The 26,863-nt window shown below is 36.9% G+C and overlaps 4 protein-coding genes across 4 annotated transcripts; all 4 read right to left on the reverse strand.

Annotated features, from left to right (window-relative positions):
* Positions 1–3,735: 3,735 nt before the first annotated feature.
* LOC116406812 (olfactory receptor 8U1-like) lies at positions 3,736–4,698 on the reverse strand. The gene has a single exon (XM_031891724.1). The coding sequence runs from the start codon at positions 4,696–4,698 to the stop codon at positions 3,736–3,738; it is 963 nt and encodes a 320-aa protein (XP_031747584.1).
* Positions 4,699–11,445: 6,747 nt separating this feature from the next.
* Positions 11,446–12,375, reverse strand: LOC100494756 (olfactory receptor 5V1-like). The gene has a single exon (XM_002937438.2). The coding sequence runs from the start codon at positions 12,373–12,375 to the stop codon at positions 11,446–11,448; it is 930 nt and encodes a 309-aa protein (XP_002937484.2).
* Positions 12,376–17,510: 5,135 nt separating this feature from the next.
* On the reverse strand, positions 17,511–18,464 carry LOC116406813 (olfactory receptor 146-like). Its single transcript, XM_031891725.1, has one exon. It carries the CDS (start codon positions 18,462–18,464, stop codon positions 17,511–17,513), a length of 954 nt encoding a protein of 317 aa, XP_031747585.1.
* A 4,697-nt stretch (positions 18,465–23,161) lies between these two features.
* LOC101731097 (olfactory receptor 6Y1) lies at positions 23,162–24,121 on the reverse strand. Its single transcript, XM_031891726.1, has one exon. The coding sequence runs from the start codon at positions 24,119–24,121 to the stop codon at positions 23,162–23,164; it is 960 nt and encodes a 319-aa protein (XP_031747586.1).
* Positions 24,122–26,863: the final 2,742 nt, after the last annotated feature.

Here is a 26,863-nt window from a genome sequence, read left to right on the forward strand (position 1 = left end):
ACTCCCAGAAGGATCCCAAAAACGTTATACCAAAAAATACATATAGCGGAGCACCACTGAATAAAAATCAAAAAATCTTTATTCCATCTTAATAAAAACTTGAATACATCTCTTACAAAGACCTAGCGCTTAACTCGTTTCGTAGCCTCCCCCTTCTTCCTCAGAAGCCCCTAGAGTCCATATTGGGGAGGGATTATATACCCACAGATGGTCACACCCAGTTATACATAGGAACAATGTAACCCTTTCCCTCCCCACAGTATAGCAAAACACATCAAGATTATTAAATACATTGTTCTGCTAATTGGCTGCTGGGAGGGGGGTGATATCACTTCAACTTGCAGTAACGGCTGCATTTCCCTAGGCTTATACTCGAGTCAATACGTTTTTCCAGTTTTCTTAGGTAAAATTAGGTACCTCGGCTTATATTCGGATCGGCTTATACTCGAGTAACTTGAAAAAAATCATGCTTTTTGCATATTATACAAACCCTGAGTGTGCCAGTGTTAACCTGTTGCTTTAAATATATATACATATATAAAACTAAATGTAGATCTTGAGATTACTGTAGCCTTGGATGATGTACCTTAAATCTTTTCTTTCTTTATATCTGGTATCAGTATATAGAATACTCCTGCATAACACACGGTACTACCAAGGAGTTCCATGACTAAATAAGAACACATGGCCTGCAGCATCATGATTTAATATGGTCATGAACCTCCGTGACTTATACAGGTATAGGACCCGTTATCCATCATGCTCGGGACCAAGGGTATTTCCGTATTTTGGATCTCCATACCTTGAGTCTTCTAAATAATCAATAAAACATTAATTAAACCTAATAGGATTGTTTTTCCTCCAACAAGGATTAATTATATCTTAGTTGGGATCAAGTACAGGTACTGTTTTATTATTACAGAGAAAAGGGAATCATTTAACCATTAAATAAACCCAATAGGGCTGTTCTGCCCCCAATAAGGGGTAATTATATCTTAGTTGGGATCAAGTACAGGTACTGTTTTATTATTACAGAGAAAAGGGAATCATTTAACCATGAAATAAACCCAATAGGGCTGTTCTGCCCCCAATAAGGGGTAATTATATCTTAGTTGGGATCAAGTACAGGTACTGTTTTATTATTACAGAGAAAAGGGAATCATTTAACCATTAAATAAACCCAATATGGCTGTTCTGCCTGTAAGGTTTGATATAATATCATATAATCATATATTCATGTAATTATATATTCACATATGCATGTATTTTGATACTTTGATACTTAGCATATCATACTCCATTTTAGAGATGTATCTCCATTTTGTAACAGCAACCAGCAAGGTTTGAACATCCCATAATAAGCTGTTTTTCCCAAATAGTACCCTTGCACAACTTGCACCTGACACAACATAAGCCTTGAGAAACAACTTAATCTTATCTGTGCACTAACGCCTTTCTACTCCTTGTATCCTCCTTTAAATTCCTGTCCCGCATTAGCCATCCTTGAAGGCCATCCTTGTAGATAATGAGGTTCTACTCCATCTTTATTTTATAATGACTCCTTTGTCTTTGCATGTACACGAGTGGTATAAATACTATGATCACGTAAGAATAAACTGGACAAGTTTGAACTTCCCTTGGAGCTGTGTCGTTCTTGTCCCCGTATACGCCTATGTCCTGGTAGGAGGGCTCCCACGGATTACTAAATCTAAGATCGGCGGTCAGGGACCTTACACTGCCCCCAATAAGGGGTAATTATATCTTAGTTGGGATCACGTACAGGTACTGTTTTATTATTACAGAGAAAAGGGAATCATTTAACCATTAAATAAACCCAATAGGGCTGTTCTGCCCCCAATAAGGGGTAATTATATCTTAGTTGGGATCAAGTACAGGTACTGTTTTATTATTACAGAGAAAAGGGAATCATTTAACCATGAAATAAACCCAATAGGGCTGTTCTGCCCCCAATAAGGGGTAATTATATCTTAGTTGGGATCAAGTACAGGTACTGTTTTATTATTACAGAAAAAAGGGAATCATTTAACCATTAAATAAACCCAATAGGGCTGTTCTGCCCCCAATAAGGGGTAATTATATCTTAGTTGGGATCAAGTACAGGTACTGTTTTATTATTACAGAGAAAAGGGAATCATTTAACCATGAAATAAACCCAATAGGGCTGTTCTGCCCCCAATAAGGGGTAATTATATCTTAGTTGGGATCAAGTACAGGTACTGTTTTATTATTATAGAGAGAAAGGAAATCAATTTTATAATTTTGAATTATTTGATTACAATGGAGTCTATGGGAGACAGGCATTCTGTAATTCAGAGCTTTCTGGATAACGGGTTTCTGAATAATGGGTCCCATACCTGTAATATCATTTAAATTTAAAACAGAGGTAACATTATATAAAATACATATACATACTGTATATACAAAAAAAAGGTGTGGTTTCTTTTATTGAGCAAACTTGGGACCTGCAGTTTCCAGGTCCAACATTTTCCCTTAATTTGGATCACTGTTCCTCAAAGCTACAAAAAAACAAAAATGTTAATATAAAATTAAAATAACTTCATATTGATGGTGAAACCATCTTTTTTTATTTTATGTTAATTTTGTTATCATCAAGTATTTATTACAATGAATATTAAAAAAAACATTGTTTAAATAGAACTATATGAGAAATAGCAATGCCGTATATTAGAGCTTTCTGGTTAATGGGCTTTCCAGATAACAGATCCCATACCTGCAGGCAGAAAATGTATGGCTTAGTTATTTGGGCACTGAACTAGGCAATACAATCACTGAATTTTATTGGCTGGTCTTTACAAGTAATGTCTACTCAATTCTAAAGCAGGGTGCAACTCTGTGGTGTTGCCAAAAGTCAAACCATTTCCAAAATATTTACTCATAGCCCCCAGTGACCAAACAGTAAACCTTTACCCCAAAGTTTTTTAAGTTGCCCCAAAAGTACATTGTAGAGCTTACAGTAGAGCCTCCAAAGTTAATCAGTGTAACCCATACTGTAGTTACTACAATGTATATTAGTACCCAGATAATAGAACTACACAAAACTGTGAAGTTGTATTTATGGATCCAATCTCCTCAACTGGCACCCAAGCAACCTCAGTAGTAGATTAACAATTTCTTCATAGCAGCCCCTGTAAGAGATTTCTCATCTCCTCCCTCAGCATCTACTGTAGCTTTTCTCCATCTGCACTGGAACCTACGATATCTATGCAAGTGCCCCTTGTAAATTAACAACACGACTCTAATGGGCCAGCACACATTGTAATGGATATAAGTAGTGTTTGTGTGCAGCACCTCCCATCTATATCCACTTACATGCAACTATTCCAATGCTGTGCTTAAATGTTGTGCAACAGCTCAGTGAGCACTAATAAGTTCAACAACACTTTTTTTGCATCTGATCCATGTGTCCCATGGGTGTTTTTAAATGAGCCCTATGATCTGCCCCATATCTGGCTTGTTCTACAGTTGCCAATTCAAGAAATAATTTACATAAAAACAAATACAGCCATTCACTAAAATGTAATCCATTTTGGAGCTTTGTATACTGTGTGCAAAGTGCAAAATATCAGCACAGTTCACCATGTTTTTTATCCACAATACAGATTTTTCCAGTGGGTGCAACAGGAGTTGTGATGTTTCTTCAATATGGATACAAGCTGAAGCACATGATTAAAAAAGTAAGCATTCTAGTGAATATCATTTTGCAGGGGCACCTACCGATGGTAAATGACTCCGTATGACTTCTATTTGGTCGGAAATGTGTTGTTTTATATCTTTGTTTCGTAAAGTGAAAATAAAAGGGTTGATTAATGGTATCAGGGCAGTGTAGAGAAAGGAAAATGGTTTTGATGTAGTGGATGAATACTGAGATGTAGGCCTCATATAAGTAATCATTGTGGTGCCGTAGAAGAGACTGACCACAGCGAGGTGGGAGGTACAAGTAGAGAAAGCTTTCTTCCTTCCTGTAGCAGAATGGATCTTTATAATAGTGGAAATGATGTAGGTATAAGAGGCTACTGTAAGTGCAAAGGCAGGGAGTGCCACCAATGAGCCCAAAACATATTTCAACATCTCAATAGGAAAAGTGTTTGCACAAGACAGGGTTAATAATATGGAAGGATCACAAAAGAAATGGTCTATTGTCTGTGATCTACAGAAAGGTAAATGGGATATGAGCACAGTGTGTGACACTGGTTCTGCAAAACTAAACACCCAGCAAGCGATGACCAACATAACACAGACCCTTCTGTTCATCACAATCAAGTATCTCAAAGGATTACAAATAGCAACATAGCGGTCATATGCCATGACAGTCAGTGAGACAAATTCAGTGCATGCCAGAGCTATAAAGCAGTGTAACTGGGTCATACAGCCACCAAAAGAAATTGTATTGTCTCTTCTTAGAAGGATAAGAAGAAGTTTAGGCTGAGAAACAGAAGAGGCACAGAGATCTATAAATGCAAGATTGCATAGGAAGAAGTACATAGGAATGTGCAATAAGGAGGTTTGGTAAATCACTATTAGGATAAGTACATTTCCCTGTAAAGTAAGAAGATAGATCAGGAGAAACAGGCAGAACAATGGGATCTGTATGTCTGGGTAATCTGAGAAACCCTGGAGAATGAATCCACTGCTGCTGCTTTGGTTCTCAGCTGGCATAGTTATTGTGGCTCTTGGCCTACATAAGGGAAAACATGGGAGATATAGCAGAAACTACATTTAGCAAGGCCACAGGTAAAATGCAATAAAATGCAATTACAAATTTCTGTAAGATTGTCTTTATCAGATTGTTGTGATTTCAGTCATTTCGTTTGGGTTCACACTTACCTTTTATGCTGTATAGTATATGTAGGTAAACGTGTTGTACTTTGTTTGCCTGTTAAAAGGTTGTAGGGTAAAACTATTCATATGAAATATAAGAAAAATAGTGTAAAGGTGATACTTTAGTTGGCTTCGACTATCATCTTCCATTTTTTGTTATCACCACTTCTGTATCTAAGATTTTACCCTACATATCTTATCCTATTAACATTCTGTATTGTGAGTTTACAGATATTAGGGAAAAAGAAAGGACCCTGCAAGCAATTCAATGTGATTGCACCTACTAGCATCCCAGATTCAGATTCCAGCAAATAAAACGTAACAGTTAATGGAATGAAATAAAAAACACAGAGAATCTAAAAACACTACCTAGGTATGTTGCATAATGTGATATCACAAACGAGTACATATGGCAATCAGTTAGGCTTATGGTCCATGGAGCAAGTTATTCATCCACGATAGATCTCTGCTACCACAGGTGACTAACGGCTCTGAAATGCCTTTCCATCCCCAACAGGAGTCGCCAGTGGAAAGGCCTACACATGGCTATGATTCCTGAAGTCACGTGAAGTTGTGTGCAGGAGGAAACTTCACGGGACTTAGGAAAGCTGAAGCATTGCGTAGGCCTTTCCACCGGCGACAACTTTTTGTTATGGATCGGTTAGTCGCCTGTGGAAGCAGAGATCTATCTCGGGCAACTAACTCTCTCCTTGGACATTCAGCCTTAAGAGTAATCAAATATCCATAGCCATGTTTATCATCTCCCCAAAAAGGTCCAATATTGAGACTCTGCAGTGACTAAAAACCCTTTAACCTCAGGGTTAAAGGGGGGAACCTGTCTCACTCACGGCTATCCACCCTACCCCTAACTGTCTCAAGGCCCTGAGGTGGAGGAAAGCACTGCTTATACTCAAAAATATATATTATGTGTGCATTGACTATGTTAATTAGATCTTGTGTAAAGGTTGCCAGGTATACAAGCATAAAAAAATCAGATTAACTGCCTGACGTGTGATTCGTTATAGAAGCTTTTTCAAAGCATGCTTGTTCTTTCTGTATCCTGAGACAGTAGAAAATAGTAACACCTAACAAATTATTTCTTAGAATAGGATCTATTTCCTGGAATTTCTGGGACCTAGGCTTTTCCAGATAAAGGATCTTTCTGTAAGTTAATTCAGCTAAAAATCATTTAAACACCACTATGGATTCCTGCAGCTTAGTTACCATCAAGTACAAGGTACTGCTTTATTACAGAGAAACATGGAATATCTGCACTATGTTCTTTTTTTATACTAATTCATCTTTACCTATAATAGATTTTCTTTTCTAAATATTTGTTTGTTGTGTATTTGAAGTTCTCTATGTATGTATGTTTGCTTATGTCCTTCTGTGTATGTCATTCGTATGTAGTTTTATATATTTGAAAATGTATTTTAGGATTGAAGGAAGCCTTTGCTCTTGCTTAACGGAGTCTGCGAAACAAAAACCCAACATTATTTACTGGCCATTCTGCAGCTTAATTATTCTGTCTCTAAAAATCTCTCTTTAAATTTCTTCGATAAATCAAGTTATAGTGTAAAATTTTAAATAGATTTTGATATTGTCACTTAGAAGCCTTCAATAATTCTGATTTTAAGCCCACAGACCACTTAATAAATGATATCCAGAGAAGATATCAGATACCCCATATTATTATATAATATATAATAAACTTACTGTTTGAAGTACAATACAATCAAATCATTCTTAACATAAGCCAAACATAAAATATCAGTTTGACAATGCTTGGCAGTATTTCAGAAGCCATACAATTTATAGAGGTACGATAACAAAGCAGTAGCTTAAAGCAATTCCCTAATGGTTGAGGAACCCCAGGAGATACTAACATAAGAAAATCTCAAAAGTATTATAGTGGTACAGTCTTTAAAAAATGTGGCTAAAACCAACGAGATGAAAACAGGAACAGAAGAAACTATTTACCTTTGGATTTATAGAGTTCACATAATATAGTTAGATATACAGTATAAAGGTCCCCATGCACGGGCCGATAGAAGCTGCTGATATCGGTCCCTTGGACGGACTCGGCAGCTTATCGGCCCATGTAGGGGCAGAAACGATCGGACTGGCCGACCAATATCTGGCCTGAAATTGGCCAGATATTGTTCGGCCAGGTTAGAAAATCCCGTCTGATCGGGGACCGCATCGGCTCGTTGATGCGGTCCCCGAACCGACTGCCCCATTGCCGCATGCAGAATTCGATCTTTTGGCCCCAGGGCCAAACGATCGAATTCACCTACATGCCTCCCCGATATCGCCACCCGTAGGTGGGGATATCAGGTGAAGCTCCGCTCGCGTGGCGACATCGCCAAGCGAGCGGATCTGCCCGTGTATGGCCACCTTAAGGGTCATTTTCAATAGTTCATTGTTATTTCTTGCTTTCCAAAAAAAAAATTACTATTTCCAGAACTTTGTTAAGAATTTCATCATAAATGTTTAATTACACCAGTTCTGGAGATAAAACAAAATCTTGTGAAATATAATTCGATATCAGAGAAAATGCTAAAGTCGAGAAGGATTGGATAATAGAACAGGACCACCTTATGTGTAACATATCTCCTATTTCTTTGTTACATCTCCAACAAGTATTAACAGTTCCTGGATAAATCTGTGACAATTTTAAGGGGGTTAGGTACCAACTGTATAAAATTTTGTAAAGATTCTCCTGGTGTGTTATGAATTTCGTATAGCTCTGTGTCCCGGTTATTGCTTGTTGACAATCTTTCATAGAAAAGTTTTTATTTAAACATTTTTCCCATTTCTCCATTGCAGGGATTTTTGTCAAATCTTTAGGTCTCTTTAAAAGATAATAGATCCTTGCCAGGCCTTTTTTCCTTCTCCCTCCCAGAAGAATTATTTTTTTCAAAATCTGAAAATGATCTTAACTTGCTTTGGGGAAGAGGTGTTAAGTATGTGTGTATTTGTAAATATTTGCAAAATTCAGCTTTCTCTAGGCTGTATTCTTCCTTTAGAGAAGTAAAAGTTTTTAGATGATCATATTTTATAAGTCTTTTAAACTGGAAGAACTTTCCCCAGCCTTTGAGATCTGTTTTCAGAATGGGTTCTAGAATTGAAATTGGTGCCAACGGAGAAGGAAAAGGAGAGTATAATGTATCAATTATGTTTTCTCTCCAAATTTTGACTGCAACTTTAACCATAGGAGGCAAATGTATGTAATTAATCTTAACATCTTTGCCATTTGACCATAGTAGTTTATCCCACGAAAATGGTTTCAAAAGAGTAGTTTCAATTTCTACCCATTTCTTTTGTGACTGTATGGTTAATAAATCTATAGTTTGAGTTAAAATATTGGCTATGTATTTCTTAAGATCTGGAGCTCCCAGACCTGCTACATCTTTATTTGTTTGAAAAATAGATTTGGATTCTCTATGAGCTTTCTTATTCCAGATAAATTGGTAAAACACATTTCTAACTTTACAAAGAAAACTGGAGGGCATTGAAATAGGAATAGTATGAAACAAATATAGTAATTTAGGTAACAACAGCATTTTTATAGCAGCAATTCTTCCCATCCAAGAAATAAAAAAGGGTTTCCATGTAATAATATCATGTTTAAAAGAATCCAAATCCAATCATGTTTAAAAGCTTGCATCAATGGGAGAAAATGAATATTAAACAATTTTTCTGGATGTTTTGTTAATTTTATACCCAGGTAAGATATATAATCTTTCCACCTGAAAGATAACTTAAACTGACATTTTAATGGAGATTGATCTTTAAGTGGTATGTTAAACTTCATAGCTTGTGATTTATTCTCATTTATTTTATATAAGTATGGTACCCGTTATCCAGAATTCTCAGGACATGGGGTATTCCGGATAAGGGGTCTTTCCGTAATTCGATCTCCTACCTTAAGTCTACTAAAAAAATTATTTAAACAGTAATTAAATCCAATAGGATTGTTTTGGTACCAATAAGGATTAATTATATCTTAGTTGGGATCAATTACAGGTACTGTTTTATTATTACAGAGAAAAGGGAATCATTTAACCATGAAATAAACCCAATGGGGCTGTTCTGCCCCCAATAAGGGGTAATTATATCTTAGTTGGGATCAAGTACAGGTACTGTTTTATTATTACAGAGAAAAGGGAATCATTTAACCATGAAATAAACCCAATAGGGCTGTTCTGCCCCCAATAAGGGGTAATTATATCTTAGTTGGGATCAAGTACAGGTACTGTTTTATTATTACAGAGAAAAGGGAATCATTTAACCATGAAATAAACCCAATGGGGCTGTTCTGCCCCCAATAAGGGGTAATTATATCTTAGTTGGGATCAAGTACAGGTACTGTTTTATTATTACAGAGAAAAGGGAATCATTTAACCATGAAATAAACCCAATAGGGCTGTTCTGCCCCCAATAAGGGGTAATTATATCTTAGTTGGGATCAAGTACAGGTACTGTTTTATTATTACAGAGAAAAGGGAATCATTTAACCATGAAATAAACCCAATAGGGCTGTTCTGCCCCCAATAAGGGGTAATTATATCTTAGTTGGGATCAAGTACAGGTACTGTTTTATTATTACAGAGAAAAAGGAAACCATTTTTAAAAATGTGAATTATTTCATTAAAATGGAGTCTATGGGAGATGGCCTTTCCGTAATTTGGAACTTTCTGGATAATGGGTTTCAAAATAAGGGGTACTATACCTGTAGTAAGAAATGTCTCCAAATTCTTGTGATATTTGTTTAACTTTAGATAATCTCTCTTTGGGATTAGATAGTACTATAATAATATCATCAGCATATAAACCAAAGTCCAAGTAGATGACATCCACTGCCATCGCAAAGTCAAGGTTCCTACTCACCTCCTCATAAATGGCAATTAAATTAGTCTGGCAACATCTGTTATGCATAAAGGCATGCTGGCACAAACTCATAATATTGTAATTTGCAATGTATTTAAGTACCCTATCCCTTATTACCCCTTACAAAAGCTTTCCTACTACTGATGTCAGACTAACAGGCCTATAGTTTTCAGGCTAAGAACAGTGTCCCTTTTTAAAAACGGCACCGCATTAGCACTTTGCCAGTCTCTCAGTGCCATGCCAGACCTCAATGAATCCTAAAAAATGAAGTAGTGAGTGACATTTTGTGAGTATCATATGTATTAAGACCATCTGGCACTTGCAGATATATTCTGCATTATCAAATTGAGCATGCATCTCCAGAAGACTGTAAAGGAGTTTATCAATAAATTGGTCCACTGTTTTTAAGAGTCACTGGCACCCAAAGTTACTTGACACATTGAATGCAGCGTGCAAGGGTGGTGTGGTAACCCTTCCTCCATTATATGGGAGGTCTCAACTACAAATAAAAAGTTTAGTATAATATGTGCTTACGTGGAGTGGCTGGAAGTTAGGCCCCTTGCCTGGGTCTGGATTATAGCAACACAGAGGAGCAGAGCATTTTGGGGTAACCCCCACATATACCTGTTACACAATCATTCGATTTTATTTTTTAATTGCCTTATCATTACTAGTAAAGTCTATACTAAAATACAGGATAGTAAAGCAGGGTACCGCTCTATGCCTACCACTTCCGCTCTGCTCCAAACCATTTCCAAAACCTACATCCCATAGCCAAAGAATAAATATTTTTCTAATGGAATTATTTGTATGCTACCCTGTCTACATCCTCATATAGCCCGGCACCCTTACAATATAAAACAGTTTCAAAGCATAAATTAATTTGCCCTATAATTAGGGAACAATATAACTGCACACATTGTTTTAATAGTAAAAATATTGAAATTTTGTTAAAGGGCCTGTAAAGGCTTCAACCTTCTGATGCGAGGAGTCATTAATAAATGTGAATGCAGTGCAAAGTGCAATTCTGGACACAAATAGAAATAGTTACCCATACTGCAGTTTATTTTTACCATATATTTTTCCCATAATTCCACTGTAATTGTTGCATCTGAACCATTTGTGCTGATGTGTGAAAAATGTGTTTGGATACAAAATGCGTGCATGTTGCATCTAGCAATGTCTGTTGCTCCTATTGATTGCAGCACAATGCATCAGAAGATGGACGCATTAGTAGCCATGTGAAAGTGAAAGAGTGTGTTTGGATACAATTATCTTAATGAACTGTGTCAATATAAACTCTCCATTGTGTCCATTTTAGAGCACACATGGGTGCAATCGTGAATGAGCCCTTTGGTCATTATCATTTATCTGGCTTGTTGTACAACTGCAAACTCAAGAAATAATTTACATAAAGATACATACAGCCATTCAGTAAAATGTTGTTGATTAGGGTTCATATACTAAGTCCTGACTGTGTGCAGAATACTGGCGCAGTCCACCATGTTTTTTATCCACAATGCAAATGTTTCCAGTGTGTGTCACGAAAGTTGTGATCAATTCAACTTGTTCCTGATGCATCAATACAGGTACAAGCTGAAGCACATGATTAATAAAGCACACATTCTAGTGAATGGCATTTTGCAGGGGTATATTTTTGTTCATATTTTGTTCACAGCACTGCATCTGCCATCATAAATGACCCCTTTTGATTTCTGTTTTATTTGAAATGTGTTGTTTAATATCTTTGTTTCGTAAAGTGTATATAAAAGGGTTGATTAATGGGATCAGGGCAATGTAGACAAAAGAAAATGGTTTAGATAAAGTGGATGAATACTGAGACATAGGCCTTACATATGTAATAATTGTGGTGCCATAGAAGAGACTGACCACGGTGAGGTGGGAGGTACAAGTAGAGAAAGCTTTCTTCCTTCCTGTAGCAGAATGGATCTTTATAATAGTGGAAATGATGTAGGTATAAGAGGCTACTGTAAGTGCAAAGGCAGGAAGTGCCACCAATGAGCCCAAAACATATGTCATCATATCAATAGGAAAACTGCTTGCACAAGACAGGGTTAATAATATGGAAGGATCACAAAAGAAATGGTCTATTGTCCTTGATCTACAGAAAGGTAAATGGGATATGAGCACAGTGTGTGACATTGGTTCTGCAAAACTAAACATCCAGCAAGCGATGACCAACATAACACAGACCCTTCTGTTCATCACAATCAAGTATCTCAAAGGATTACAAATAGCAACATAGCGGTCATATGCCATGACAGTCAATGAGACAAATTCAGCGCATGTCAGAGCTATAAAGCAATATAACTGGGTGATACAGCCACCAAAAGAAATTGTATTGTCTCTTCTTAAGAGGATAGAAAGAAGTTTAGGCTGAGAAACAGAAGAGGCACAGAGATCTATAAATGCAAGATTGCATAGGAAGAAGTACATAGGAATGTAGAATAATGAGGTTTGGTAAATCACTATTAGGATAAGTACATTCGCCGGTAAAGTAAGAAGATAGATCAGGAGAAACAGGCAGAACAATGGGATCTGTATGTCTGGGTAATCTGAGAAACCCTGGAGAATGAATCCACTGCTGCTGCTTTGGTTCATCTGGCATAGTTATTGTGGCTCTTGGCCTGCATAAGGGCAAACATGGGAGATAAAGCAGAAACTACATTTAGCAATGAATACACAAACTAAGAAAAAGAATAACTCTGGTGGTAGGAGAAAAGTTTATACAATTAGAATTTGCTGAAAAATTTAATTGAACTAGCTTGTTGGAACATACCTTCTGCCGATGTAAAAATATCTACAAGAGAAGATTTGGTGTTGAATATAACACCTGATTATTAAGAGGATAAATAAACTAAATGGGCTGTTGTTACATGGCTAATCAATAGCTAATCAAATATTGCCTTGATCAGATTATTATTTCACTAATTTCACTACCTGTTTTATAGTTTATGTAGGTAAAGGTGTTGTACTTTGTTAGCCAGTTAAAAAGTTATAGGGTGAAACTACTGATATGAAACAAAAGAAAAGTAGTGTGAAGGTGATACATTTGTTAGCTAAGATTGGGATATATATTTTTTTTATTATATATTTAGATAATTTCTTAGAATAAAATCTGTTTTCTGGAATGCTTGGAACCTGGAATTAATTGCTTAAAATGTAGATGGCCTTCCCATAATCATCATTCATCATCAACAGTGGGAATTCTGCAGGATTCCTAACAATTTGATCTTTGCAGAAATTTATTATATGTGGCAATAGGTTCAAATAATGGAAACACAGAATATCTGGAGAAAACTTTGTTTATTTTTATATGATTTAATTTTCAGCCATAATTTATCCAAAAGATAAATCGCTTGATATATATTTAAGTCCTCCTATGTATGCCATTATTTTGTGGTTTTATATATGTTAAAATGTATTTTAGAATCCAGTGCAACCTTAGTTCTTGCTTAATTGAGTCTGCAAAACAAAAACCAAACCCAACTGGCTATTCTGCTTAATTATTCTGTCTCTAAAAAACTCTTTCAATTCCTTCTACAGAGCAAGTTGTAACTTAGAATGTAAAATAGATTGTCACTTAGAATTCTTCACTAATTTTAAACCCAACAGACCAAGTAAGAAATGATATCCAGTAAAGATATCAGATACCCCCTAAAAAGCCTCTGCAGTTATAAAGAGTACATACAAAACTTACTGTAAGAAGTACATTACAGTCAAATCATTCTTAAATAAATGAAATGAACCACCAAGTATCAGTTTGACAATGCTTGGGAGTATGTCAGAAGCCATACAATTTATAGAGGTACGATAAAAAAAAGCAGTAGCTTAAAGCAGTTCCCTAATGGTTGAGGAACCTCAAGAGATCCATAAAACTAAGAGTAAAATACTGAGAACTCAGGTGTTACTAAGATAAGAAAACCTCAAAAGTATTACACAAGATGAAAACAGAAACATAGGAAACTATAAAACATTTGCATTTATATAGTATTTATATTGTATATGCATATTATACAAGCCCAAAGTGTGCAAATTTTTACCTTTTGCTTTAAATATATATATATATATATATATATGTATAAAACTAAATGTAGATCTTGAGATTACTGTAGCCTTGGATGATGTACCTTAAATCTTTTCTTTCTGCCAGCAATATCTGGTATCAGTATATAGAATCCTCCTGCATAACACACGGTAGTACTAATAGTACATTTCATATATATGTATTACCGAGGAGTTCCATGACTATATAAGAACACATGGCCTGCAGCATCATGATTTAATATGGTCATGAACCTCCGTGTCTTATACAGGTATAGGACCCGTTATCCAGAATGCTCGGGACCAAGGGTATTTCCATATTTTGGGTCTCCATAGCTTAAGTCTGCTAAAAAATCAATAAAACATTAATTAAACCCAATAAGATTGTTTTTCCTCCAATAAGGATTAATTCTGTTGATCATTCTCTCTTGCTCCATATTCTATCCTCAATGGGGATTTAAGATAAGGCTCTATCTTGGATCTCCTCCTATCTTTCCAACCGATCCTTCAGTGTCTCCCATTCAGTCTCCACCTCCTCTCCTCAGCCTCTCTCAGTTGGGGTACCTCAAGGCTCTGTTCTTGGACCCCTTCAATTTTCAATCTACACCACTGGTCTGGGTCAACTAATCAGCTCTTTTGGATTTCACTATCATTTATATGCAGATGATACCCAAATCTACCTCTCTGCCCCAGACCTGCCCTCGCTCCTAGCTTGCGTCTCCGACTGTCTAACTGCAATTTCTGCATTCCAAATGCATCTTCCAACTTTCCAACTCCTGCTTGACATCACTGCGTGGAAAATATTAATATATCCCCAGTTCCACAAGGTCCCCTTTCACTCCCCACATTCAAACACTCTCTAAATCCTGTCGGTTTCACCTCAAAAACATTGCACGCATTCGACATTTCCTAACTCATGCGACTGCAAAAATTCTCATCCACGCCCTTGTCATATCTTGCTTAGACTACTGCAACTCACTGCTCTGTGGGCTTCCCCTGTCTAAACTGACCCCACTCCAATCCATCATGAACAGTGCTGCCAGACTCATACACCTCTCCTCCCGATCCAAAAGTGCCGCCCCTCTCTGCCAATCCTTGCACTGGCTACCTGTAATGTACAGGATCCAGTTCAAGATTCTTGTACTCACCTACAAAGCACGCACTGGTGCTGCCCCACTCTATTTAACCCCCCTTATCCCCAAGTACACCCCCAGACGTAACCTTCGCTTTGCACATGACTTCCTTCTCTCCTCCACACTCATCGCCTCCTCTCACTCTCACATCCAGGACTTCTCACGCGCTGCACCCTTCCTCTGGAACGCTCTTCCCCATCCCATTAAGCACTGCCAGACTCTCCAAGCCTTCAAACGGTCTCTTAAAACTCACATTTTCACTCAAGCCTATAACCTAAACCCCCAGAAATGAGACTACCCACTGAGCACCCCTAATCTTCCCTCAAACACTCACTAACCACTGGTTTTCACCTCTCACTCCGCACTTACTGTTACTTTACACACCAACATGAACTCTAACGCCATGCTAGTTACCCTGACCTTATGTCTCAGCCCTCCCTTTTAGAATGTAAGCTCTTGCCCTCCCCCTAGTATCTCCAATCCTCATCCAAATGTAACTGTAACCAATTTTTGTGAATTGTTTATACGTACACGTTAACCGTTCTGTCTTTTGTACCCCTTAATTCTGTAAAGCGCTGCGTAAACTGATGGCTCTATATAAATAATAACAATAATTATACCTTAGTTTGGATCAAATAGAAGGTACTGTTTTATTATTACAGAGAAAAGGGAATCATTTAACCATTAAATAAACCCAATAGGGCTGTTCTGCTCCCAATAAGGGGTAATTATATCTTAGTTGGGATCAAGTACAGGTACTGTTTTATTATTACAGAGAAAAAGGAATGATTTAACCATTAAATAAACCCAATAGGGCTGTTCTGCCCCCAATAAGGGGTAATTATATCTTAGTTGGGATCAAGTACAGGTACTGTTTTATTATTACAGAGAAAAGGGAATCATTTAACCATTAAATAAACCCAATAGGGCTGTTCTGCCCCCAATAAGGGGTAATTATATCTTAGTTGGGATCAAATAGAAGGTACTGTTTTATTATTACAGAGAGAAAGGAAATCAATTTTAAAATTTTGAATTATTTGATTAAAATTGAGTCTATGGGAGACAACCCGTTATCCAAAAAGCCCGGAATTATGGAAAGCCTATCGAATAACGGATCCCATACCTGTAATATCATTTAAATTTAAAACAGGGGGAACATTATATAAAATACATATACACACTGTATATACAAGTAGGTTTCTTTTATTGAGGAAACTTGGGACCTGCCGTTTCCAGGTCCAACATTTTTCCTTAATTTGGATCACTGTTCCTCAAAGAGCAAAAAACCAAAAATGTTAATATAAAAATAAAATAAAAAAAGATGGTTTCACCATCAATATGAAGTTATGTTAATTTAGTTATTATCAAGTACAATGAATATAAAAAAAAATATTGTTTAAAGAGAACTACATGAGAAATAGCAATGCCGTATATTAGAGCAGGCAGAAAATGTATGGCTTAGTTATTTGGGCACTGAACTAGGCAATACAATCACTGAATTTTATTGGCTGGTCTTTACAAGGAATGTCTGTACTCAATTCTAAAGCAGGGTGCAACTCTGTGGTGTTGCCAAAAGTCAAACCATTTCCAAAATATACATCTCATAGCCCACAGTGACCGAATAGTAAACCTTTACCCCAAAGTGTTTTAAGTTGCCCCAAAAGTCCATTGTAGAGCTTACAGTAGAGCCTCCAAAGTTAATCAGTGTAGCCCATAGTTACTACAAAGTATATTGGTACCCAGATAATAGAACTACACAAAACTGTGAAGTAGTATTTATGGATCCAATCTCCTCAGCTGGCACCCAAGCAACCTCAGTAGTAGATTAACAATGTCTTCATAGCAGCCCCTGTAAGAGATTTCACATCTCCTCCCTCAGCATCTACTGTAGCTTTTCTCCATCTGCACTGGATCCTACTGTATGTATGTAAGTGGACCTTGTAACTCTAATGGGCCAGCACACCTTGTAATCGATATAAGTAGTGTTTGTGTGCAGCACCTCCCATCTATACATCCACTTACATGCAACTACTTCAATACTGTGCTTAAATATTGTGTAACAGCTCAGTGAGCATTGAGAATTTCAAGAACACTCATACACTTTCTATGACAAAGAGCTCACACCAAAATGGTCAGCACAGAAGATACATACAGTATAACAAGAATTGACTCCATAAATTGGCAAATCTCAGTTTCTTTAATTGGGGAACAATATAACGGTACTTATTGGTTAATTCTTTAACTACGGCAGCGCTTTGAGTGCGGGTTGCGTTACTTTCACTTCTTGTGTTTAAAATGCTTTTTGCATCTGATCCATGTGTCCCATCGATGTTTTTAAATGAGCCCTGTGATCTTCCCCATATCTGGCTTGTTCTACAGTTGCAAATACAAAAAACAAATACAGCCATTCACTAAAATGTAATCCACTTTGGAGCTTGTATATTGTGTGCAAAGTGTAAAATATTAGCAGGAGTTGTGATGAATCCCACTTGTTTCTTATTTGTCAATATGGATACAAGCTGAAGCACATGATTAATAAAGCAAGCATTCTAGTGAATGTCATTTTGCAGGGACACCTACCGATGGTAAATGACTCCTTATGACTTCTATTTGGTCGGAAATGTGTTGTTTTATATCTTTGTTTCGTAAAGTGTATATAAAGGGGTTGATTAATGGTATCAGGGCAGTGTAGAGAAAGGAAAATGGTTTAGATAAAGTGGATGAATACTGAGATGTAGGCCTCATATAAGTAATCAGTGTTGCGCCGTAGAAGAGACTGACCACGATGAGGTGGGAGGTACAAGTAGAGAAAGCTTTCTTCCTTCCTGTAGCAGAATGGATCTTTATAATAGTGGAAATGATGTAGGTATAAGAGGCTACTGTAAGCGCAAAGGCAGGAAGTGCCACCAATGAGCACAAAACATATGTCAACAACTCAATAAAAAAAGTGTTTGCACAAGACAGGTTTAATAATAAAGAAAGATCACAAAAGAAATGGTCGATTGTCCGTGATCTGCAGAAAGGTAAATGGGATATGAGCACAGTGTGTGACATTGGTTCTGCAAGACTGAACATCCAGCAAGTAATAACCAATATAACACAGACCTTTCTGTTCATCACAATCAAGTACCTCAAAGGATTGCAAATAGCAACATAGCGGTCATATGCCATGACAGTTAGTGAGACAAATTCAGCGCATGTTAAAGTCATAAAGAAGTGTAACTGGGTCATACAGCCACCAAAAGAAATTGTATTGTCTCTTCTTAGAAGGATAAGAAGAAGTTTAGGCTGAGAAACAGAAGAGGCACAGAGATCTATAAATGCAAGATTGCATAGGAAGAAGTACATAGGAATGTGCAATAAGGAGGTTTGGTAAATCACTATTAGGATAAGCATATTTCCCTGTAAAGTAAGTAGATAGATCAGGAGAAACAGGCAGAACAATGGGATCTGTATGTCTGGGTAATCTGAGAAACCCTGGAGAATGAATCCACTGCTGCTGCTTTGGTTCATCTCTCATAGTTATTGTGGCTCTTGGCCTACATAAAGGCAAACATGGGAGATAAAGCAGAAACTAAATATAGCAAGGCCACAGGTAAAACGAAAAACACATACTACTAAAAACATTGGTGGTAGGCGAAAAGGTAATGCAATTACAAATTTCTGTAAAATTTTAGATTAAGACTATAAATTAGATGAAACTAAATGGGCTATGTTGTCACATGGCAATACTTTAATCAAATATTGTCTTTATCAGATTGTTGTGATTTCAGTCATTTCGTTTGGGTTTACACTTACCTGTTATGCTGTATAGTATATGTAGGTAAACGTGTTGTACTTTGTTTGCCAGTTAAAAGGTTGTAGGGTGAAACTATTCATATGAAATATAAGAAAAATAGTGTAAAGGTGATACTTTAGTTGGCTTCGACAATCATCTTCCATTTTTTGTAATCACCAATTCTGTATCTAAGGTTTTACCCTTTATATCTTATCCTATTAACATTCTGTATCGTGAGTTTACAGACATTAGGGAAAAAGAAAGGACCCTGCAAGCAATTCAATATGATTGCACCTACTAGCATCCCAGATTCAGATTCCAGCAAATAAAATGTAAAATTTAATGGAATCAAATAAAAACACCGAGAATCTAAAAACACTACCTAGGTACGTAGTGTAAAATCACAAACGAGTACATATGGCAATCTGTTAGGCTTATGGTCCATGGAGCAAGTTATTCATCCACAATAGATCTCTGCTACCACAGGTGACTAACGGCTCCGAAATGCCTTTCCATCCCCAACAATAGGAGTCACCAGTGGAAAGGCCTATACACGGATTACAGAGCTTTTAGTTGCCTGTGGAAGCAGAGATCTATCTAGGGCAAATAATTCTGTCCTTGGGCTATCAGCCTTAAGAGTAATCAAATATCCATAGCCATGTTTATCATCTCCCCAAAAAAAGACTGTTAAGTCCAATATTGAGACATTGCAGTGACTAAACAAAACCCTTTCATCTCAAGCCAACAGGAAAGGGGGGGTGGAGAACCTGTCTCACTCACAGCTACCCAATTGCATCCCAGTGTCTTACAATCCACCCTACCCCTAAAGGCCTCCATACACGTTGAGATCCGCTCACTTGCCAAAATTGCCAAGCGAGAGGATCTTCACCCGATATCCCCCCTACAGGTGGGTGATATCAGGGAGTGTGTAGGTGAAAAAGAAAGCATGCTTGTTCTTCCTGTATCTTGAGAAAGTAAAAAACAGTAATACTTAACACGAGATCCAATGATCTCCTGAAAATTTATTAGAATTCCTTCCTATTTCCTTGAATTCTTGGGATTTAGGCCTTTCCAGATAATGGATCTGTTTGTAAGTTGGGTCACGATACCTTAATTCAGCTAAAAATAATTTTAAAATAATTTAAACACCAATATGGATTCCTGCAGCTTAGTTACCATCAAGTACAAAGTACTGTTTTATTACACAGAAAAAGGAAAGAAATCATTTTTAAAAATTTGATGGAGTCTATGGGAGATAGGCTTCTCATGATTATCATACTTGTAGTTGAAACATAGGGGGCGATGTATCAGAGATTGAATTGGGAGTTTATAAAAATTCAATCTTTGCAGAAACGTTCTGTATGTGTCAATGTGTTTTAACACAGGAAACATGGAATATCTGCACTATGTTCTTTTTTATACTAATTCATCTTTACCTATAATAGATTTTCTTTTCTAAATATTTGCTTGTCATGTATTTGAAGTTCTCTATGTATGTATGTTTGCTTAAGTCCTTCTGTGTATGTCATTCGTATGTAGTTTTATATATTTGAAAATGTATTTTAGGATTCAAGGCAACCTTTGCTCTTGCTTAACCGAGTCTGCGAAACAAAAACCCAAAATTATTTACTGGCCATTCTGCAGCTTACTGGTAATTATTCTGTCTCTAATAATCTCTCTTTAAATTCCTTCAATTGATGAAGTTATAGTGTAGAATTATAAATAGATGATATTGTCACTTAGAAGCCTTCAGTAATTCTGATTTTAAGCCCAACACACCACTTAAGAAATGATATCCAGAGAAGATATCAGATACCCCATAAAATCCTCTGTAGTTACATATAGTAGATAATAAACTTACTGTTTGAAGTACATTACAATCAAATCATTCTTAATATAAATGAAATGTATTTTAGGATTCAAGGCAACCTTTGCTCTTGCTTAACCGAGTCTGCGAAACAAAAACCCAAAATTATTTACTGGCCATTCTGCAGCTTACTGGTAATTATTCTGTCTCTAATAATCTCTCTTTAAATTCCTTCAATTGATGAAGTTATAGTGTAGAATTATAAATAGATGATATTGTCACTTAGAAGCCTTCAGTAATTCTGATTTTAAGCCCAACACACCACTTAAGAAATGATATCCAGAGAAGATATCAGATACCCCATAAAACCCTCTGTAGTTATATATAGTAGATAATAAACTTACTGTTTGAAGTACAATACAGTCAAATCATTCTTAATATAAATGAAATGAACCACCAAGTATCTGTTTGACAATGCTTGGTAGTATTTCAGAAGCCATACAATTTATAGAGGTATGATAAAAAAAGCAGTAGTTTAAAGAAATTCCCTAATGGTTGAGGAACCTCAGGAGATACATAAGAAAATCTCAGAAGTATTATAGTGGCACAGTCTTTAAAAAATGTGGCTAAAACCAAACTTGAACACAAGATGAAAACAGGAACAGAAGAAACTATTTAGCATTTGCATTTTTTAGAGTTTACATCATTTGCTTTCCAAAATGTTGGCCAGGCCCCTTTTCTTCCATCCACCATGTTCATCTTAGCTTTTGGCTGCATCTGCCAGAACCTGAAAGCTTCCAGTTATATTGTAAAGTGCTCATTATTTACCCCCAGTGCAGCAGGTAGTGGTTTGAGAATAGAGAAGAAGAACCAAAACAAGTCTACTATTTGTAAAAGTAGCTGGGCTTTATTCTCCTCACTTATACTGGGCAGTTTGTAACATACACCGATGAAAATTTACTTAGTAACTTTTAGTTCAGCTAAAATTCCTACCAACAGGGTTTACCCCCCTCCCCCTCTTCTTATGAGGATAGAAAGAAGTTTACGCTGAGAAACAGAGATCTATAAAGGCAAGGTTGCATCGGAAATTATCGGATAGTGAGTTTTTTTTCTCAAAAAAACTTAATCGTGGTTTAATGAATGGGCCTCTAAGTGGTGCAATTTTCCCTGAAATATGTTCTTGCTGTTGCACTTGGATCGCTGGGTACTAAAACAGCTGAGCTCTGTGACTGCCAAACCTCTTTACTTACATTTTCATGATTCTTTGATGTCTGTCACGGTGCCAAGAGATTGGCAAATTGTTTATGTGGTGCCACTATTCAAGAGGGAGCATGTTCTCAAGCTGAAAAATATAGGCCTGTTTGGTATCGGTAGGAAAGCTTTTATAGGGGTAACAATGGATAGGAAAATCACAATACTATGATTGTGTTCCAGCATGGTTTTATGAGTAATAGTCACTTTTCTTTAATCACAGGGTGGCACAAAGAACTAGACTATTGCTTAAGATATGATACTACTATGCAATTTGTGCCTTGGAAGGTACTTGATCAAAGGTGAGAGAAGGTGTGGAATGCCCTGCTGGGTGATGGCCCTGTGATCCATTGTTAACCCTTCCTGGAGAGCGCTGAAATGCCTAATGAATGCACAGAGGGACTGTGGAGCCGAGCTGCCTGCACAATTCCCGACGCTCAAAAAAGGGTTAATGTGTGATATGACCCACATGGGGTTTATAATCTTACCTCCATTTGGTACACCGTTGTCTTTTCCATTTGCAGGTTAATTGGTTTCGTACAAATGAATTCATTGAACATAGTGTGTGTAAATGTGACAAGGGCAATAGACTGGAAACTCTTTGAGAGAGGAACTGAGGTGAATAATGTATAATCTCTGTTAAGTGCTGTCCAAAAAGAAAAATGTGCCAAAAATAGAATAGATTTTAAGTACAGTTTTTTCCCCCCACTCCTCTGGACCCCGGTAACGACTAACACAATCTGGGTCTCTGCAATAGTCCCCTCTTTTGTCTGTTTGGCACTCTGCTGCTCTTTTCAGTTACTGAACATGTGCCTTTATAAGTAATCAGTGTGGAGCCATAGAAGAGACTCACGACAGTGAGGTGGGAGGTACAAGTAGAGAAAGCTTTCTTCCTTCCTGTAGCAGAATGGATCTTTATAATAGTGGAAATGATGTAGGTATAAGAGGCTACTGTAAGTGCAAATGCAGGAAGGGCCACCAATGAGCCAAAAACATATGTCAACAACTGAACAGAAAAAGTGTTTGCACAAGACAGGGTTAATAATATGGAAGGATCAAAAAAGAAATGGTCTATTGCCTGTGATCTACAGAAAGCAATGCAAAACCAACCATCCAGCAAGCGATAAACAATATAACACAGATCCTTTTGTTCATCAAAATTAAATACCTCGAAGGATTAAAAATAGCAACATAGCGGTCATATGCCATGGCAGTCAAGGACACAAATTCAGTGGATGTCAAAGACATAAAGCAGTATAACTGGGTCATACAGCCACCAAAAGAAATTGTATTGTCTCTTCCTAAGAGCATAGAAAGAAATTTTGACTAAGAAACAGAGGAACTAAACATGAAAATATGAAAATAGATGTTGATTCACAACACTGAACCTAATATTTGTAAATTACTCCTTATGAATTCTATTTTGTTGGAAATTTGTTGTTTAATATCTTTGTTTCGTAAAGTGTATATAAAGGGGTTGATTAATGGTATCAGGGCAGTGTAGAGAAAGGAAAATGGTTTAGATAAAGTGGATGAATACTGAGATGTAGGCCTCATATAAGTTATCAGTGTGGAGCCATAGAAAAGAATGACCACAGTGAGGTGGGAGGTACAAGTAGAGAAAGCTTTCTTCCTTCCTGTAGCAGAATGGATCTTTAGTATAGTGGCAATGATGTAGGTATAAGAGGCTACTATAAGTACAAAGGCAGGAAGTCCCACCAATGAGCCTAAAACATATGTCATCATCTCAATAAAAACTGTGCTTGCACAAGACAGTTTTAATAATATGGAAAGATCACAAAAGAATTGGTCTATTGTCCGTGATCGACAGAAAGGTAAATGGGATATGAGCACAGTGTGTAACATTGGTTCTGCAAAACTAAACATCCAGCAAGCGATGACCAACATAACACAGACCCTTCTGTTCATCACAACCAAGTACCTCAAAGGATTACAAATAGCAACATAGCGGTCATATGCCATGACAGTCAGTGAGATAAATTCAGCGCATGTCAGAGCTATAAAGAAGTATAACTGGGTCATACAGCCACCAAAAGAAATTGTATTGTCTCTTCTTAAGAAGATAGAAAGAAGTTTAGGCTGAGAAACAGAAGAGGCACAGAGATCTATAAATGCAAGATTGCATAGGAAGAAGTACATAGGAGTGTGCAATAAGGAGGTTTGGTAAATCACTATTAGGATAAGTACATTTCCCTGTAAAGTAAGAAGATAGATCAGGAGAAACAGGCAGAACAATGGGATCTGTATGTCTGGGTAATCTGAGAAACCCTGGAGAATGAATCCACTGCTGCTGCTTTGGTTCTCAGCTGGCATAGTTATTGTGGCTCTTGGCCTACAAACACTGGAGATATTAGAATCTAAATTTAGCAAGGTAACTGATAAGCACGATAATAGCATAAAGAAATTGAATGAATCTGGTTGTAGGAAAAATCGGTCTGGAAAAGACTTTCTGCTGCAGTGGTAAACATAACTACAAGAGGGTCCTGAAACAAAACAGTTACATCTAAAAACGAAAAACAGAGATATGTATTTAATGAGATTTAATATATCCTTCTCTATATAACATTTCATATACTAAAGAAAACATATACAACAAATATGTGTATGTTTATATGTAGAAATAATAAATCAAATAAATGATCTGCAGTTGTATAGCCTGCCAGTGTTCAGATATAGGTTTAACGTTGAATTTGTATCAAACATCTTGTAGAGTATCTAGTAGAATTAGGTCTAAAACAACTGGACTTTTCTGAGTTTTTCTTGAAAACGTTTCACCACTCATCCGAGTGGCTTCTTCAGTTCAAATGACTGGTAGGGAATTCCCCGGTATTTAAACTCTTGATGGTAGTAGAGTCACAGACATCCAATCACAATGGTTCCATTGAACTTGTTCAGTTAGGTGTTAGCTGAAACTGACAGGTGTAAGAAGGTATGATCCAGTCACAATGGTACCAAGATTCTCATTGATGAAGGTGTTAATCCTTCAAAGTACATGACTGGAAGTGTGAACTGTTGTGAAACCTCCGGGGTAAGGATGTCAAAGCGGCATTGTATGTTGGTGACAAGCGGTGTCTCAGGCCCCCTCCTCTGTTCAGGGATGGTTTTTCCAGTTTCAAGAAAAAATCAGAAAAGTCCAGTTGTTTTAGACTTAATTCTTCTAGATACTGTATATCATGACCTGGATGAATGAGAATCTTCATAGACATCTTGTAGAGTATTTGAACTTCAAACAGATCTAGTCATAATCAAATGAATTAGAAATTGGTTATAATATAGTAGTTTTGCTCTACAAGTGCGTGCTTTCATTTATTTAGAAACATTTGCTCTTGCTTAATTGTTCTGTAATTGCATTAAATATTGAGACTGCAGAGATAAAACCCAATGATACAGAAGCTTAATTAGTCTCTAAAACTGATATCTCTCTAACCCCTTTATGTAATAAAAGGCAATATATTTGCCCAGGAGTACCAGTACTCAGTGCCCAGTACCCCATAGGAACCAATAGGATGTTTGCTTTCAAATATTGTAGGTGACCAGTAAATACTACCTACTGATTGGTTGCTATAGGTTACTGCTCCTGGGCAAACATAGTGCCGATAAGCCCCTAAATTCCTTCTATAGATCAAGTTATGACTTTTAGTTTGAAATATAAACTCAAAATACAAAATATAACCCTCCCCTGTTGAAAAAATAACAGGACACAATCAACTTACTGTGTGAGGTACAAACTAATTACATCGTGATTTGATAAATGAAACAGAACACAAGGTAGTAGTTGGCTGTGCTTGTAGTATTGTTTAACGTATGTCAGAAGCCATTTCATTTATAGAGGTCTGATGAAAAAAAAACAGTAGCTCAAAGCATTTCCCTAATGGCTGTGGAACCTCAGTAGATCCACAAACCTCCGGAGAGATACAGTCTTACTAAGATTATTAAATCTAAAAAGCATTACAGTGGTCCAGTCTTGTACTATGTGGGTAAAAACAGACAAAAATATGAACATATATGAATACTGTAAATACATATACATACTTACAGTGCATATTAATATGTAATGCATATGTAAAGGACACTTTAAAAAAAATTGAATAAACAAGAATTATGAATAAAGTATGTATGGTACTTTATAAATATTTAAAAAAAAATAAAATGTTTATTCAGTCAGTGTTTTGGTCCAAGGGGGAAAACTTCTTCAAGACCAACAATCCTTGAAAACCAAAATGTTTTTGATCTTTTTAATCATATATAAACATATATAGTGAATAAAATACCCCCCATAGTAAACTATAAGTATATTAAAAGTCACAGAGGAGTTCCATGACCATATCAAATCTTTTATAAAGGTCCTGGAACGCCAAGGTGATTTTTAATAGTGCCATATTTTACAACAGGGGGTTACTTAACTCTGATGTGACGTGTAATATCTGTATAATTTTAATTAGGGGTACATTACCCACTATAATCTACAGATGTATTCTAAGAAATGTAAAGCTTTTGAACAGTCTCTTTCTTAGTGCAGAAAAAGGGATGGTAGAAAGGATATGATATTTGAAGTACTATAGAATACTTTCAGTGGCAGGCTGTGGGCAAACAAGCCCAGAGAAGAATATTTTACTTTTGGTTGTGGAATGACAGTGGCAATGAGAGAGTTAAGTGGAGACAACATTGGAGGGGCGATGATGCAGTTGCCAGAAGCACATTCCAGTCCACTTAGTACAAATGGCAGACCATCAGTGAGGAACACACACTGAACTACCATACTTTTCTTGTGTGAATCCCTGACTGGTGTGGGATGTTCCTGACTGACAATTTGCCCTTTAAACACAATAATGTGGTTTTGGTGATTGCTCCATACCTCTTCCAGAGTCTACCCTGTACTGTCTGCCTGCCACTGTCATATATCCTGAGTACTACTCCCTTACTCTATTCGCCTTCCCATTCTCTGCCATCCAGTGTTTTGTTCCACTCGTCTGCATCCCATCTCCTGTCTCCGTTTGCTGCACTTCCCTCTTCCTGTTTCCGCCATTATTCCATCTGTTCTCCTTTCCCTCCCAG

This window comes from Xenopus tropicalis, chromosome 8, assembly GCF_000004195.4.
Source record: "Xenopus tropicalis strain Nigerian chromosome 8, UCB_Xtro_10.0, whole genome shotgun sequence".
Classification (NCBI taxonomy): Eukaryota; Metazoa; Chordata; class Amphibia; order Anura; family Pipidae; genus Xenopus; species Xenopus tropicalis.

Excerpts from the sequence above, each read along its gene's own strand:
- LOC101731097 (XM_031891726.1), bottom strand. The coding sequence starts at position 24,121 with ATGCCAGCTGAGAACCAAAGCAGCAGCAGTGGATTCATTCTCCAGGGT.
- LOC116406812 (XM_031891724.1), bottom strand. The coding sequence starts at position 4,698 with ATGCCAGCTGAGAACCAAAGCAGCAGCAGTGGATTCATTCTCCAGGGT.
- LOC116406813 (XM_031891725.1), bottom strand. The coding sequence starts at position 18,464 with ATGAACCAAAGCAGCAGCAGTGGATTCATTCTCCAGGGTTTCTCAGAT.
- LOC100494756 (XM_002937438.2), bottom strand. The coding sequence starts at position 12,375 with ATGAACCAAAGCAGCAGCAGTGGATTCATTCTCCAGGGTTTCTCAGAT.